Source organism: Furipterus horrens, unplaced genomic scaffold (genome assembly GCF_987537825.1).
Source record: "Furipterus horrens unplaced genomic scaffold, mFurHor1.1.pri manual_scaffold_13, whole genome shotgun sequence".
Taxonomy (NCBI): domain Eukaryota; kingdom Metazoa; phylum Chordata; class Mammalia; order Chiroptera; family Furipteridae; genus Furipterus; species Furipterus horrens.
This window is the reverse complement of record NW_028327183.1, coordinates 44,299,210-44,315,028: the sequence shown is the minus strand read 5'-3', so window position 1 is coordinate 44,315,028 and position 15,819 is coordinate 44,299,210. Positions and strand designations below refer to the sequence as shown.

General features: G+C 51.3%; 1 protein-coding gene across 1 annotated transcript in view; it reads left to right on the top strand.

The window, feature by feature from the left end:
- GRIN2D (glutamate ionotropic receptor NMDA type subunit 2D) overlaps positions 1–15,819 on the top strand; it is a 33,605-nt gene that overhangs the window by 995 nt on the left and 16,791 nt on the right. Inside the window, exons 2-9 of the mRNA XM_090259989.1 lie at positions 3,130–3,749; positions 7,310–7,424; positions 7,712–7,923; positions 8,180–8,348; positions 8,779–8,932; positions 11,412–11,537; positions 11,742–11,971; positions 13,346–13,506. Of these exons, the coding sequence (XP_090116115.1) occupies positions 3,130–3,749; positions 7,310–7,424; positions 7,712–7,923; positions 8,180–8,348; positions 8,779–8,932; positions 11,412–11,537; positions 11,742–11,971; positions 13,346–13,506 (1,787 nt within the window). The remainder of the gene's footprint in view (positions 1–3,129; positions 3,750–7,309; positions 7,425–7,711; positions 7,924–8,179; positions 8,349–8,778; positions 8,933–11,411; positions 11,538–11,741; positions 11,972–13,345; positions 13,507–15,819) is intronic.

The following is a 15,819-nucleotide window of genomic DNA, read 5'->3' as shown; positions in this document are numbered from 1 at the left end:
GGGTTTAGAGGTATACGTAGAAGAACGGAGTCATCGGTGAAAGGAGTATGAGAAAGGGAGGAGTCATTAGTGAGAAGTGGGCTATAGCGGGGTAGAGCCATGTAACAAGTGGGTTTTAGGGAGTGGCCAGTCACTGAGGGGCGGGGCTACCGGTGAGAGGCGAGTCCCAGGAGCAGGCAGAGCCCACGCTCTGTACTAAACGGGCGGTGTCTAGAGTGGAAACCTATCCTGGGAACGGAGTTTGGGCCAGTGCCAACTCAGCTGTAAGGTGTGGAAAGCGAGAATCCAAAAGCTGGGCCTGGAAGGATGAAGGCCCAGCCACTGAAAGGTCAAAGCCAGGAACCTGCAGGAGAGGCTGGGGCAGAGGCTGGAGCTGGCTGTGGCCTGGAGAGAGACCTGGAACCCGAGGGCACAGGAGGGGCCTGTTGTAGTGGACTTCCGGTAGCAAAGGGCCGAACTGGAACTAGCCTAGTGTGCAGACTGAGAAGGAAAAGGCCTCAGCAACAAGGAGGTGCAGAGAAGGGGCGGGGCCTATTCAGGGTTGGAGCCAATGTGACAAACATGGAACTGCCAGAGGACAGGGCCACATGAGTGGGTAGAGCCTAAATCTGCACCAGTTCCCTGCTGTGAGAGCTTGGCAGCTTCGTAACTTGATTACTATTGCATTCTGGGACTCTCTCCTGTCCAGAGCGTTATTGAAAAGGCCTCTGTCCAATTTGCTTCTCTTTGACATGGAATTGTCCATAGATGTGTAGGTAGGTCACCTTCGAGGTGATCTTATTACCAAGAGATGTAGCCCCTCATGCTTCCATTGCTGAAAAGCGAGGTCTGCTCTGTTTATTGTCTCCCAGGCACTGTGTCCCGTTCTGTGTACACGCATTCCCTTCTGGGAAGTGTAGTCTTTCCATGCCTTCTGATGAAATAGAGTGGTCCTCACAGCTACGTCTGTGCGCCCCCATTGAATGCTGGGAAGGTGGTCCCCTCAGCACACTTCCACCTGAGAGGTGAGGTCCTCTCAGGGTTTCATTGCATGCCGGAAGACTTCAGCCCCTCAGGACAACTGCCCTCTTCCTTGCACTTGTAACCACAGGCACATGCCTAGGGAGTAAGTCCACTTGCTCTCCTCATTGCATTACTGGAGGATTTATTAAGGGCTGGTTCTGTGCCAGAGGTGTTTTAGGTTCTGGAGAATATAGTGGTAAAAGGAAAAATATATATGCAGAGTCCCTGCTTGAAAGCCTTGCATTCTAATGGAGAGATAATAATAATAATAATAATAATAATAATAATAATAATAATAATAATAATAATAATAAAATCTGTCCTGCATGGTGTAATGACTGACATGAGGCTTCAATAGAGGGCAGCCAAGGGAGGCCTCCCTGAGATGGTGACAACTGAGCTGGACCTGAGGAATGAGGAGGGGTAGGCCCATCATGGAAGAGCTGGGGAAAAGTGTCCCCAGGAGAGGTGACAGGTAATTTGAATAGCTATAGGTAGCTAGTGGCTACCATATTGGAAAACCCCTAAAGCTGAAAGGAACTTGATGTGTTTGAGAAACAGCAAAGAGGTGGGGGTGGCAAGAGATGAGGTCACAGGCAACGGAATCCAGTTCATGCAAAGACTTTGGCTTTGACTCTAAGATAAAATCATTGGAAGGTATTCAATCAAGAAAGAATGTGATCCAATTAATATTTTGAAAAGATCAGTCTGGCTGCTGTCTGGAGAATGGACTGGAAGACCCAAGAATGGGAGCAGAGATGGGTTAGGAAGCTGCTGTCATTTCCTAGGCAAGAAAGTGGTGACACTGGGGGTTGTGACAGGAGCAGTAATGAGGAGTGGACAACTGGGGTTATTGTTGAACAGAGAACCAGGAAGAGACGGCCTGGATGTGGTCATGAAGGAAAGAGAGGGAAAGGATGTTTTAGCTTTGAAACCTGAGCTTCTGGGTGAACAAGGAAAAGACAAGAACAGGTTTGAGGTGAGGGAAAGATCTAGAATTCTGGTTTTGACATGTTAATTGTGAGAAGCTCTTGGAGATCCAAAGGGGAGAGGTTGAGTAGAGGTAAGACAGGTATAACCAACACCTCCAGTGCTGTCCAATAGAACTTTCTGCAGTGAAGCTGGTCTAGATCTGCTCTGTCCAAAATGATAGCCACTAGCCATGTGTGAGTGTTGGACACTTGACATGTGGTTAGTGAAACAGGGAACTAAATTTTGCTTAATTGAAATTTGAATAGTCATTGGTTGGCTAGTGGCTACCATATTGGATGGTGCAGGAGATGGTATTTAAACCCATGGATCTGTATGAGATGACCAGGAAGAGGAGACAGAGAAGAAAAGAGAAGACTGGAGCACTCCTATGTTTAGAATTCTGACTCAGGAAGAGTTCAGACAAAGAAACAGACAAGGAGGGGACAGGAAGTTAGAAGGAAAACCAGAGAAGGGCAAGTCCACCCAGCAAAGCTTCCTCCAGTTGGGAGAGACAGTACTTCTAGCACCCTCATTGCATGCTGGGAGATGTAGTTCCTCTCAATGGTTGCTGGGAACTATAGTTCCCTCACTGGATGTTGGTGTGTTCGTTATGATAATGTTACTCCTCTAACAGATAAATCCTTACAGCTCAGTGGGGTTATTTCTTACTGATATAAAATCCAAACAGGTGTTCCCGACTAGAGGTGGCACTCCTCCAAGTGGTGACTCAGGGATTCAGGCTCTTCCCTCTTGTGTCTCTGTAATTCCCCAGGAGGACTTCAGAGTTCTCTTCTGAGTCCTCTGCATCTGCCCTCAGACAGAGAAGAAAGTAAGATGCATGGGGGAGAGTTTTAATAAATGAGTCTAGAACTCAGTCATGTGGCTAAGCCTAACCCAGGTCTAGCTCTGAACCCAGGTTCAGCAGGAAAAGGAGGCAGGTTTGGTAAACGGCTAGTAAGTCTGTCATACTGAGAGCTGTGACCCACCAGCGGTGGGTGGGAGTTGTGGTCCCTTTATCTGCTTCTGGGAGATGAGGTCCCCTTTTGACCACTGGGAGCTGGGAGCCCCTTGCTGGTTGCTGAAGGTCCCTTATTGTCTCCTGCGAGCAGTGATCTCCCCATCAGGAGGCCTGACATCCTCCTCCTCCCCCTGCAGGAGAAGGGCTCCACCTTCCTACAGCTAGGCTCATCCACAGAGCAGCAGCTTCAGGTCATCTTTGAGGTGCTGGAGGAGTATGACTGGACGTCCTTTGTTGCTGTGACCACCCGTGCCCCTGGCCACCGGGCCTTCCTATCCTACATCGAGGTGCTGACTGATGGCAGTATGGTGGGCTGGGAGCACCGTGGGGCGCTGACGCTGGACCCTGGGGCGGGTGAGGCCGTGCTGAGTGCCCAGCTCCGCAGCGTCAGCGCTCAGATCCGCCTGCTCTTCTGTGCCCGTGAGGAGGCCGAGCCTGTGTTCCGGGCAGCCGAGGAGGCTGGCCTCACTGGGTCTGGCTACGTCTGGTTCATGGTAGGGCCCCAGCTGGCTGGAGGCGGGGGCTCAGGCACGCCTGGAGAGCCCCTTCTTCTGCCAGGAGGCGCCCCACTGCCTGCTGGACTGTTTGCAGTGCGCTCCGCTGGCTGGCGGGATGACCTGGCCCGGCGTGTGGCAGCTGGCGTGGCTGTAGTGGCCAGAGGTGCCCAGGCTCTGCTGCGTGACTATGGCTTCCTGCCCGAGCTCGGCCATGACTGTCGTGCCCAGAACCGTACACATCGAGGGGAGAGTCTGCATAGGTGAGTGGGGCTGGGTTGGGAGGGGTGTGGGGAGGCTCCAGAGCCTGACTACATAGGAAGGATACTGACTGCCTGAGTACCCTCAAATGGGTCCTGTCTCCTCTCAGAGTTTCGGTTTTTTTTTTCTGTAAAATGAGTGCAACTGGGTCTCCTTTCTGGGGTTAAATCAGGTAATTTGGAAAAAGCACCCAAGACACAGTGAGTGCATTATGTACTATATTTCATGATTTTAAGGTGTACATTTTTTCACAGTTTATTGTCTTTGAAATCAAGACGTGCCTTACAATTGATGGCTTATCATGGTTTAATTGGAAGTGCTTTCTTCTCTCTTTATGGTACAAAGAAATAATGATACATCTAGCTGATAGCGTCTTAGGAAATACCCCAGTTGGAGTATGGGCTGAACTTCAGTAACAAAGACTCAACAATCCAATGGCCCAAACAGGGTAGAAGTTTGTTATTCTATCACTTAACAATCCAGAGATGCGGAGTCCAGGTTACCAGGAGACCCTGTTGCTCCATGTGACCATTCAGGGACCCGGGTCACCTTGTTGCTCTGCCATCTCGCTTCCCCACAGTCAAAGCTGGATCGTGGGCAAATCCGAATTCCAGCTCATGAGAAGGGAAAGAGAGTAAGTGTAGAGCAGACAGCTTCCTTTTGGGCAAGTGAGGCGGAAGGGACAGTCTAGCCTCCCATTGGTGAGAACGTAGTCACGTGTCCAGGGCCGGCTTCTTGGCTGTTTACAGCCGCGTTCAGGCAAATTGGTCAGACGTGGATTCTGATTGGTCAGTGCCTGTGTGCTATACTGATTGTTAAATGTTTTCCGTGTGACGGCTGCCTGTGCCCTGGACTAGCTGCAAGGAAGATCAGGGAATGTGAACTCTAGCTGGGCATCTGGGCGCGCAGCGTGCACACTATTATTTTAGAATAAGAGAACAAGGTGGTGGAAAACAGCAGCACCACCATAGGAAGCTTTGTGAGTGGGGACGTTGGTGAGTTGCGTGACAGAACAGTGCAAGGAGAGATCTCTGTCCTGAAATGAGCTTACAAGAGGCGATGGGTGGGAAAGAATCTAGGGGAGGAGAATTGAGAACCGGTGAGCTGGGAATCAGGACCCAGGATAAGAAAATGAGAAAAACATCCTTCGTTCATAAATACGTACTGAGTTCAGCCTGTTAGGAACTAGGGCTCATGCTGGGCGCTGGGAACACAGATGAAAAAGACCATGGACGTCTCTGTAAAGAACGCAGGGCCCTGTAGGGGCGGCAGACACAGATGGGATAAGGGCAGCGCAGCGTGATGCTTGCAATAACGCAGGTTAAATGGGCGTCATGGGAGCGCCAGGGAGGGTACTAAGCCAGGACAATTTTGGTTGCAACAACAGAGTCTCATTCAAGTTTCCTCGGGGAAGAGGGGGGGTCATTGGAAAGATAAACACACACAGGAACCCAGATGTCAGGAATTGAGGCCAAGACAGCCCCCCACCCCCGCACCCACCCTGGCTTGCCACTCCCCAAGGCTGTCCAGTTCCTTTCTTACTTCCACTTACTCAGGATTCTGCTTCCTCCTGATACCTGTAATCTCACTCATCCTGTCCACCACCCGTCCCTCCAAATGTCACAGTCAATGTCCTCCCAAGAGAGGAATGTGGTCCCAATCAGCCTTCCAAACTGGGCTATGCAGGTCATGGGTCAGCCTGCAAAGACAGGGAGGTTTCCAGGAGGAGGAGATATGTAAGCTGAGACCTGAAGGATGAATTGCGCATTCATTCATTCATTCATTCACTGGAAAGCCCTTTACTGAGCGTGATTTAGGCACAAGGGTATATGGTGTTGAACAAGGTCCCTGCTGTCACAGAGCTTACAGTCTCATAGGGGACAGACAAGAAAAGGAAGAAGAAAACACCAGTGGGTGATAACTTCTGAGATGAAAATAAAACTGGTGGACTGTGATAAGAAATGTCTAGGGGGCTATGTTAGATGAGGTCATGAGGAAAGGTCTTTCTGAGCTGGTGAAGGTTGGAGGTAAAAAAAGTAAAGAGAAGGAGCCGACTATTGGAAGGTCTGAGTGAAGAGAAGGGCAAGAGAGGCCCTGGGGCTGGAATTGCCTGCTTGGAAATCTGAAAGAGAGCCAGTGTGCAAAAGAAAATAAAAATTAAAATAAAATAAAATTTAATGAGAAAGAAGAAAAAAATAAAAGAAAACAAGCCCGTGTGGCTGGAGCTTAATGGGCAAAGGGGGGAGGGGCTGTGACGAGGGATGGAGGAAGGCACAGGCTCAGCTCACGTGGGGCTTTTAGGCCAGGTTCGGGGAGGTGGGTTTGATTCCGAGAGCAGTTGGGAGTTCACCAGAAAGAGAGAATATTCCAGGCGGCAGAACAGCACTGTGCAAAGGCCCAGAGGGGAGAAAGCTTGGGCAGGTTGGTGGTACACACTAGCTCAGGGTAGATGACAGCAGGGACAAGTAGGGTTTGGGGATGATGGGGCTGTGGGGGTAGATGGGGCCAAGCCACAAGGGCCTTGAACACCACGTTGAGAGTCTTGGACATCGTTCGGGTGCACTGGGGAGCCATGGGTAGGGGGTGAGCAGGGGAGAGGTGGAGTCAGTTTTGGGTGTAGAAAAACCCCTCTGGGGCAGAGTGGGGAACAGAGTGAAGGAGAGAGATTAGAGGCTGGAGGCCAGGCAGGAGGTTGGGGCGAGGGGTTCAGGAGGACTATGGGGATGGAGAGGAGAGGATGAGGCAGAGAGATCCCAGGGGCAGGAAGGATGGGGCTTGCAGACCAATGGCCTAGGCTGAGGATCTGGCCCAGTGACCAGGGCAATGTGACAGGCCTTCAGAGTATAGGGTGCCATTGTATAGTGAAGATAACTTGGGGTCCAGAGACCCTCAGGGGCTTCTTCTCAGAGGAAGGAACATTTGAACTGAGTCTTGAGAAGATAAGAATTAGTCAGGATGAGACGGGGCAGAATAAACGTTTTCCAAGCAGAGTGAACAGCACTTGCAAAGGCCTGGAAATAGGAAACCACTTGATATGTTTGGAGATACTCAGTGTCGATGGGACACAAAGTGGGTTTGGAGTGGAAAGAGTTTCAGGATGGGTAGTAATTAGAGATGGTAGGGCTAGAACACTCAGGGTCTCCACTGCCTCAAACCCAGGCTGAGGGCCTAGCACCTTGTGTGGAGGCACTGGGCAGTGAGGGGAGAGTACCTAGCATACTGGAGTTTTCAAGATATTGGAGGAGAGATTCCACCTGGGGGCTGGGACTCATCAGTAGAAAGGGGTCTTTTTTGTTATTTTATTCACTTATTTTAGAGAGAGAGGAAGAGAGGGAGAGAAACATCAATGTGTGGTTGCCTCTCACGTGCTCCCAACTGGGGACCTGGCCCGCAACCCAGGCATGTGCCCTGACTGGGAATCGAACTGGCAACCCTTTGGTTCGCAGGTCGGCACTCACTCCACTGAGCCACACAAGCCAGGGCTGAAAGGGATCTTTCTCTGTTTTCAGCCACCAAGGTCCAGTCCAGGTCCCCACGTGTCCCCTCCCTTACTCCCTGGCAGGTACTTCATGAATATTACCTGGGACAATCGGGATTACTCCTTCAATGAGGACGGCTTCCTGGTGAACCCCTCCCTGGTGGTCATCTCCCTCACCAGAGACAGGACTTGGGAGGTGGTGAGTCCCATCCCTGACCTCAGGCATGGGAGACGGCCTGGACTCCGGCGTCCTGGCAGAGACGGGGGCTGCTGCCTGGACTCTGGTTTCTGAGGGAAGGAAGGAGCTGGGAGCCACAAATCCTGGGTCCTGGAGAAAAGAACTGGGAGCCCAGACCTAGCAGGAGGAGGGAGATGGGGCCTGGATTCCTGGGTCTGAGGAAGAAGGAGCTGGAAGCCTGAGCCACCGAGGCCAGGACATTCTGGAAAGTCCGCTCAGGAAGCCTGAATCCCCTTCTCTTGGCCAAGGTGGGCAGCTGGGAGCAGCAGACTCTCCGCCTCAAGTACCCGCTGTGGTCCCGCTATGGTCGCTTCCTGCAGCCAGTAGATGACACACAGCACCTCACGGTGGCCACGCTGGAGGAGAGGCCTTTTGTCATTGTGGAGCCCGCTGACCCCATCAGCGGCACTTGCATCCGAGACTCCGTACCCTGCCGGAGCCAGCTCAACCGCACCCACAGGTGACAGCCGGGATCCAAGAGTTCCAGCTTCAAAATCCTTCTCCCTTGAAGCCCGGTTGTCCTGGCCCCAGTCCCCTCCTTCCCTGGGACCCAGGACCCACACTGCCCTCCAGCTTGGTGATCTTGGACAAGTCCCGTAACTCCTTTGAGCCTCAGTTTACCCAGAAAGCGCTAAACTTAGTTTTAGCTGCTGCTTGTTCCTCCCTCCATAAGGCGAGGGGTCCCCAACGTCCCCAAGCCTGCTCGTTCCCCGCAGCCCTCCGCCGGACGCCCCCCGCCCAGAAAAGCGGTGCTGCAAGGGCTTCTGCATCGACATTCTGAAGCGGCTGGCACAGACCATCGGCTTCAGCTATGACCTCTACCTGGTCACTAACGGCAAGCACGGGAAAAAGATCGACGGCGTCTGGAACGGCATGATCGGGGAGGTGAGGCGGGCCGCGGCAGGGGGCGGGGAACCCTGGGTGCGAGGGGACTGGACCCCCCGGGGGGAAAACTCGGAGACAGAAGGGGCGTGGTTAAATGAAGGAAACACCCGGATTTGAGTGGGCGGGGCCATGAGAAGGCCCCTGGCGGAGGGGCGGGGCCAGGCAGGTGGAGTTCCTAAAAGAGGGATGGAGCCCAAAACCTTGGTGCCCCAGCAGGATCCGGCCAGGGCCACTTCTTTCCATTCCAGTTCCCAAACTCTCACCTCCACCCTTCCTGCCCCACTCTGAGTCCCTCTCACCCACCCACCCACCCTCCTAGCCTCTCTCCTACGCTGTTTCTGGTCCCCTCCCGGGGCGGGTGTGGCCTGCCTCCCCTTCTATCTGTCTGAGCCTGCCGGGTTCGCTCACCTCCTCGTGGCCCTCAACCCAGGTGTTCTACCAGCGCGCAGACATGGCGATTGGCTCTCTCACCATAAATGAGGAGCGGTCCGAGATCGTGGACTTCTCCGTCCCCTTCGTGGAGACAGGCATCAGCGTCATGGTGGCGCGCAGCAATGGCACCGTGTCCCCCTCGGCCTTCCTCGGTGAGCATGGGGACCTGGGAAGGCCAGGGTGGGGCAGCTGTGTGCCCCAGTTCCATCTGGTATGGCCTGTGCTAGTGATGTGACTCCTATAAAGTGGCCTTACTTCTGAGCCTCGGTTTCCTAATCTGTAACATGGGAGAAGTGATTTCTGCTACCAGAAGCATTTTGACCATGAAGCTAAGGAGTTTCAGGAGTCTTCTCTTGCACAGCCTCTTCAAGACCCTGTACTTGGTTTTGTATTCATGATTCTGTATTCTTTTTTCTTAAAGAGAACCCTCCAAATTATATTAACTTCAGGCTCCACAAAGTCCAAGTCTTCCCCAGTATATACATATGAGATGAGGAAAAGAGATTAATTAGCATGGTACTGGCACATCAATTTATCCACCAGTGTTTATAGAGTACCTATCATCTGTCAGGCTCTGAGTTGCACACAAATCCCTGCCCTGAAAGAGCTCTTGGCCTTCTGGGGGAGACAGAAGAATAAACTCTTAAAGGGATACAGGGACAAAATCACTTCAGATGGTGACAAATACTACGAGACATTAAGCCAGGGGAAGAGAAGGAAAAGAATAGGATTGGTTCTGCTGTGGTTGGGGGTTGACTCAGTCCTGTGTAGATCTGTCTGGAAAAGCATTCTAGGCAGAGGGAACAGCAAGGAAAAGGCTCCGAGGTGGGAATGTGCGTGGAAGATTTGTGAGATAGCGGGAGGCCTGTGTGGCTGGAGGAGGGATGTGAATGAGAGTGGTGGCAGGTAAGGCCCAAGAGGGAACAGGGTGGGTCCCCTGGGGCCTTGGTAGGACGGTTGGGTTTTACTCTTACTGGAATGGCAAGGGTTTTAACTACAGCTGGTGGTAGAAAGATGGCAGTGAGGGCGAGACAAAGAGAGGCTTGGGATGTGATTAGGAAGCTGACACCCAGGCGGGCTGGTGGCTTTGAGGTGCGTTGGGACAGGATACAGAGCTCATTTACTGAGCGTGGGGAAGATGGAAGGAGAGTGTACATTCAGCCAAGAGAGCAGCAGTTCTTGTCAGTTCCCTGTCTGAAGTCTGAGCAGAGCTCCTGGAAGGGGGAGGTGCTGGGAGACAGAACATCCATCCTTTGTGTTTTGTTTTCAGTATTTTTCCCCAGCGAGGTCTCTTGGGGCTTCCTCTTTGCACCAAGGTCTCTGCAGGGCACCTTGAGATGCACCACGTGGGGCCCCTGCTTTCAGCAGGGGAGTGACAAGGTCATATATATGACCCACCATGTTGCCCAGTGGACATGACAGGCATGTCCCCAGATGCTGCATCGACAGTCCAGGGTGGTGACTCTGCTGTGACAGGGGCAGTCCTGGCCACTTGCACTTCACCCAGGGAGATCAAATCAGCCAGTGCTAATCTAAAAGAAATGGCTTATTGTCAGCGAACTCCCAGAGGCAGGGGGAGGAGAAGACACACAAATGAGTTTGTCTGATGGACAGGTCAGGATGGCACTTCTAGCAGGGGAGCTGTGGAGACTGAGGCAGAGGGTGCAGCTCATCCAGGGTGCTGAGTTCTGGGTGGTTAAAGCAATGAGTTCTTGTATTCTTCTTCTTCTTTTTTGGTAACCAGTGGATTCTTTATTTTTTGAGATTTTACTTATTTATTTTTAGAGAGGGGAAGGGAAGAAGAGTGGGAGAGAGACATCAGTGTATGGTTGCCTCTCGCTCACCCCTAACTGGGATCCAGCAAGCAACCCAGGCATGTGCCCTGACTGGGAATTGAACCAGTGACCTTTTGTATCACAAGCTGGCACTCAGTCCACTGAGCCACTCCAGCCAGGGCACCAGTGAGTTCTTGAGAGAGGATCAGGCTGGAGGGGAGCATGGAAGCAAGGCTGAGGGCTGGGGCTTTGTCCTGGGGTGCTGGGAGCAACCCAGGACTGTGAATTGGAGAAAGGTCCGGTCATCTCTGGGTGTAGATAAAGCCTCTAGGGCCATGGGGAGGGGGAACAGGCTTGAAGGGAGAGACTGGGGAGATGGTCCAGGAGAGAGGACAAGGCCTGATCCAGGGGCAGAGACAGGAGGACAGGGCTGGGGACTGACAGCCTATGGCTGGTGAGGGAGAGAAAGGTCAGGGGGATGAGGATGGCAAATGGGAGGCTGGGATGTGACTAGAGGGATAGTGGGCTCCTAGGATGGAGCGCCTGGGAGTTGGTGCTGGGCTCAGTGTGAGGCATGAATGGCCTGGGGGGATGGCCAGGGGGAGATGGAGACTCAGGTTTGGGACTTAGGAAACATACTTAGGCGATAGTTCCTATTCGGTGGTTGAAACCACAGAAGTGATTGACATGGCTGTCTTTGAGAGAGACTGGCTCCCAGAGACTGTCCCTGAGATGGGAAACCTGGGAAGGGGGCGGAGTACGACTGGGTCAGATCTGGGCTGCACCTTGGTCACATGTCTGTGGTCCCCCAACTTTTGCTTGGCTGAGCCATGACCACACACCCCCTTATCCCCAGAGCCCTACAGCCCCGCTGTGTGGGTGATGATGTTCGTCATGTGCCTCACTGTGGTCGCCGTCACTGTTTTCATCTTCGAGTACCTCAGTCCTGTTGGTTACAACCGCAACCTGGCCACCGGCAAGCGTGAGTCCCCTTCCTCCATCACCCTACCTTACAGTGTCTGGACCAGAGACGGAACTACATTTCCCAGCAGGCATTGGGTAGCGCTATGGCCTCTTGAGGTGGCAGCAGCCTCAGGGGCCACTGGGAATTGTAGTTCTTTCTGCTCCTTCATTGAGCAGAAGGGATTTGGGGTCCATGTCCCCCTTACCTCCTGGCCCCCTGTAGGCCCTGGTGGCTCAACCTTCACCATTGGAAAATCCATTTGGCTGCTCTGGGCCCTGGTGTTCAATAACTCGGTGCCCGTGGAGAACCCCCGGGGTACCACCAGCAAAATCATGGTGCTGGTGTGGGCCTTCTTCGCCGTCATCTTCCTCGCCAGCTACACAGCCAACCTGGCCGCCTTCATGATCCAGGAGGAGTACGTGGACACAGTGTCTGGGCTCAGTGACCGAAAGGTGTGTGTGTGTGGGAGGGGAGTTGGCTGGGGTGGGAGGTCACAGAGCGTGTCACGTGGGAGGGCAGAGGGGGATTCCTAGGGGTTCTCTTCCCAGAAAGAGTTCCAAAGTGGTGAAATTCTGGAAATCACAACGAATTATTTAAATATTCCCAGGGGAAGAGAGTCCCCAAATGTTCTAGGGGCAGTAGTGCCAGATGGGATAGTCTAGACCACCGTTTCTCCCAAACTGTGATGAAGAACTAATTTTTGAAATTTCTAATCCTGTGGAGACTGATGCTTTTGCAAAAGGCATTAGAAATGAATTACTAGAAAAGTAAAAATTAAAACCAAGACATGCAAAATTCAAATCCAAATTTATAATATATGAGATTCAACAGACATAAAGTTATTCTGTCAAATTGCTATAAATGCTGACTCTAGATTTCTGTACTCGCCTCGTCACGGGTCACAGTTTGTGCACTGGGTATCATGACCTCTTAGAAGGTTGAAAAGTCAATTCAGTGAGTGGCCACAAGCAATTTTTTTTAAAGATCACTTTATAATGGTGCTTTTTAAAAAAGATTTTAATTATTTATTTAGAGAGAGGGGAAAGGAGGGAGAAAAAAAGGGAGAGAAACATGTGCGAGAGAAATATAGATCTGTTGCCTCTCACATGCCCCCAACTGGGGGCCCAGGTATATGCCCTGACCGGGAATCGAACCTGTGACCTTTGAGTCTGTAGGCCAGCACCCAACCCACTGAGCCACACCAGGCAGGGCAGCAATTTTTTTAATGGACTGGAATAGAATAGAAAATACGTTTGACTGTATCTTACAAAATAAGGATGAGTATGGTGTTATGAAACATTTGTCTTAGTCAAACATATACGCACTTGACATCGAACCAGCACACACCTGTCTGGATACACCTGTTGTTAAAATAGTGAACTATTTCCAAACAACTGATGAACAATTCCCCAGCCACCCCTCCCCAAACCAGCCCCTGCCCCTGGGAAGTCCCACGATCCAGCAAGTTAAGGGTTAATGCCTGGCATGTCAGGAGCCTCTGGGGCCCTTCTTGAGCTCTGTAGCCAGTGTCTTTTTTTTTTTGACTGGACCACAATCAGGCCATGCTAGGTGTTAAATATTTCAATATTTCCTATTATGTGCATATATATGTATATGGATATTCTGCAAATCCATAGCTGCCTGTGGGTCTGTGGATGGGGAGTAGTGTTTCCTACGGTGGGCCACTGTGGGTGAGTTTGAGAAACTTCTGCACTGGGGTGTCCCCCCGTTGGCGAGTGTCCTCCAGAATGGAGGATCTGGGTGGAGGATACTGTCACCCGGATGGCCCCAAGGGGACAACCTAGTAACTCTCCGTTCTGCCCCAGTTCCAGCGGCCTCAGGAGCAGTACCCGCCCCTGAAGTTTGGGACAGTGCCCAACGGGTCCACAGAGAAGAACATCCGCAGCAACTACCCCGACATGCACAGCTACATGGTGCGCTACAACCAGCCACGCGTAGAGGAAGCGCTCGTTCAGCTGAAGGCAGGGTCAGCGCAGACTCGGGCTCGGGTGCGGGGGCACGGGCCCTGAGGGCGTTTGGAGATGGTGAGGGGGCCAGGGGTCATTATATCAGCCTCAGAGGTCAGCCCAGGGTGGTTCAACTTGGAAGGCAGAGGTCACTGAGGGTGAGAGTGATCTCCCCCTTCCTGAAGTAGGGCCCTTGTTATGGTTTTAGGGATCCAGTTCAAATCCTAGATTTGTCCCTTCTTGCCTGTGTGACCTTGGGCAAGTCACTCAACATCTCTGAGCCTCAGTTTCCTCCTCTGTAAAATGGGGATAAAGGGAGGACTCACCTCATAAGGTTGTTGTAAGAACCACTATACAGTAGTTATTAGTAGTAGTTATTATTACTAGTTAATATATTATTTTGTTATTATTGTTAGTGAATTCATGCCAAACACTCAGGGCAGTGCCTGGCAAACTGTAGGTGTCTGCTGCTATTATTTTCATCATCATCATCATCATCATCATCATCATCAGGGCTGCACTCAATGGAATGAATATTTGTATTATGTTGTTTATTTTTTTAATATCAGTTCCCCCCAACATAGGGATAAAGTTAACTTCTGGCCCCAGAGTACAGTCCAAGGTTATAAGAAAGCGAAGCACAATGGCTCTCACCCTGTCCCTCCTTTAACCATGCAGCACTTACTTTCTATACCAGGCAGTGGACAATTAGACCCCAATTCATCTCCTCAGGGAGCATAGAGTCTGGTCTAGAGGTAGGAAATGAACTATAGATATGCAAGCAGAAAAATCAGCAAGATTATTTCAGGAAGTCATGGTGAGCTCGAGCATGACTGAGCTGGGATATATTCACCAGGGTATTCCGGGTGGGCCTCTCAGAGGAGGTGGCTTGAGCAGAGCTCTGAAAGAAGTGAGGGAGCTAGCCAGGTGGACTCAGGAAGGCAGAGCCTTGCAGGCAGAGGGAACAGCGTGTGTAAAGGGCCTGAGCCTGGAGTGGTCTCGGCGTACTGGAGGAGCAGTAAGGAGGCCAACATGGCTGAGGAGTGAAGACCTGAGGTTGGAAAGCAGATGAGAGGAGAATGTGAGGTGTGACCCCTGCGTCCGAGATCATGGCTCAGTTTTATTCAAGGGCAGTGAGAAGCTGTGGGGAGGCGGGACTTTGAGTAGGGGAGGGGTGTGATTTGAATTCTGTTTGTAAATGCCCCCTCTGGCTACCATGTGGAGAATGGATGCAGGGGGCATCAGTGGAACCAGTGGACCCAGCTACGGAGTCCTTTAGAGCACCTTTCCCCAAGTCCCACCCTCTGCTCATACCTCAGGTAGCCTAACCAGATTCTATTTACCCCTGTTTGGATTAGAATTGTTAGGCTGTGTAAGGATACAGCAGAGTCTCTCAGAACCAACTGCAGAGAGAGAGTAAAGCTAGTCATTCATTCATTAAAAAAAAAGAAAAAAGAAAAAATTAACAGGGCCCTGGCCAAATAGTTCAGTTGGTTAGAGCACCATCCAGATACACCAAGGTTGTGAGTTCGGTCCCTGGTCACGACACATACAAGAAGCAACCAATGAATGCATAAATAAGAGGAACAACAAATCAATGTTTCTCTCTCTGACTCTTTCTCTTCCTTTCCCTCTCTCTCTAAAATCAATTTTTTTAAATCTTTTTTAAAAATGTAATCCCTGGCTGATGTGGCTCAGTGGATTGGGTGCCGGCTTGCAAACCAAAGGGTTGCTGGCTTGATTCCCAGTCAGGACATGTGCCTGGGTTGCAGGCTAGGTCCCCAATTGGAGGCACAAGAGAGGCAACCCAATCTCTTCCTCTCTTTCTCCCTCCCTTCCACTCTCTCTTAAAATAAATAAATAAAATTAATTAATTGAGAGGACCAGGCACAGTTCTGTACTGGATAATGATAGTCAATCGGTAAGTGTCTTGGGTTTGTTAGCAGTGCTTAAACAGAGAGCTTTCTTTATCTCTCACAAGGAGTCCAAGGCTGATGTGCTGGCTCAAAGATACCATCAACAATCCAAACTCTGTCCATATATTTGTTCCGTCAACCTTGGAGCACAGTCCTTCATGTCGTTTTGGTTGCCTCATGATCACAAGATGGCTGCTGCCCCTCCGAAGCACATCTCGGTCCTGGGAAAGAAGGAGGAGGAACAGTGACAGAGTGGAGGATTTTCTCCTGGCAAGATTTTGCCTTTTTATTGGAAAAAGTATGCTTGTCACAGGGAATTCTGGATATTTCTCAGAATGGGCCTGATAGCCACTCCTAGCTGCAAGAGAGGCTGGCAAATTGAGTATGTTAGCCTTCCAGCCTCTGTTGTGGAAAATG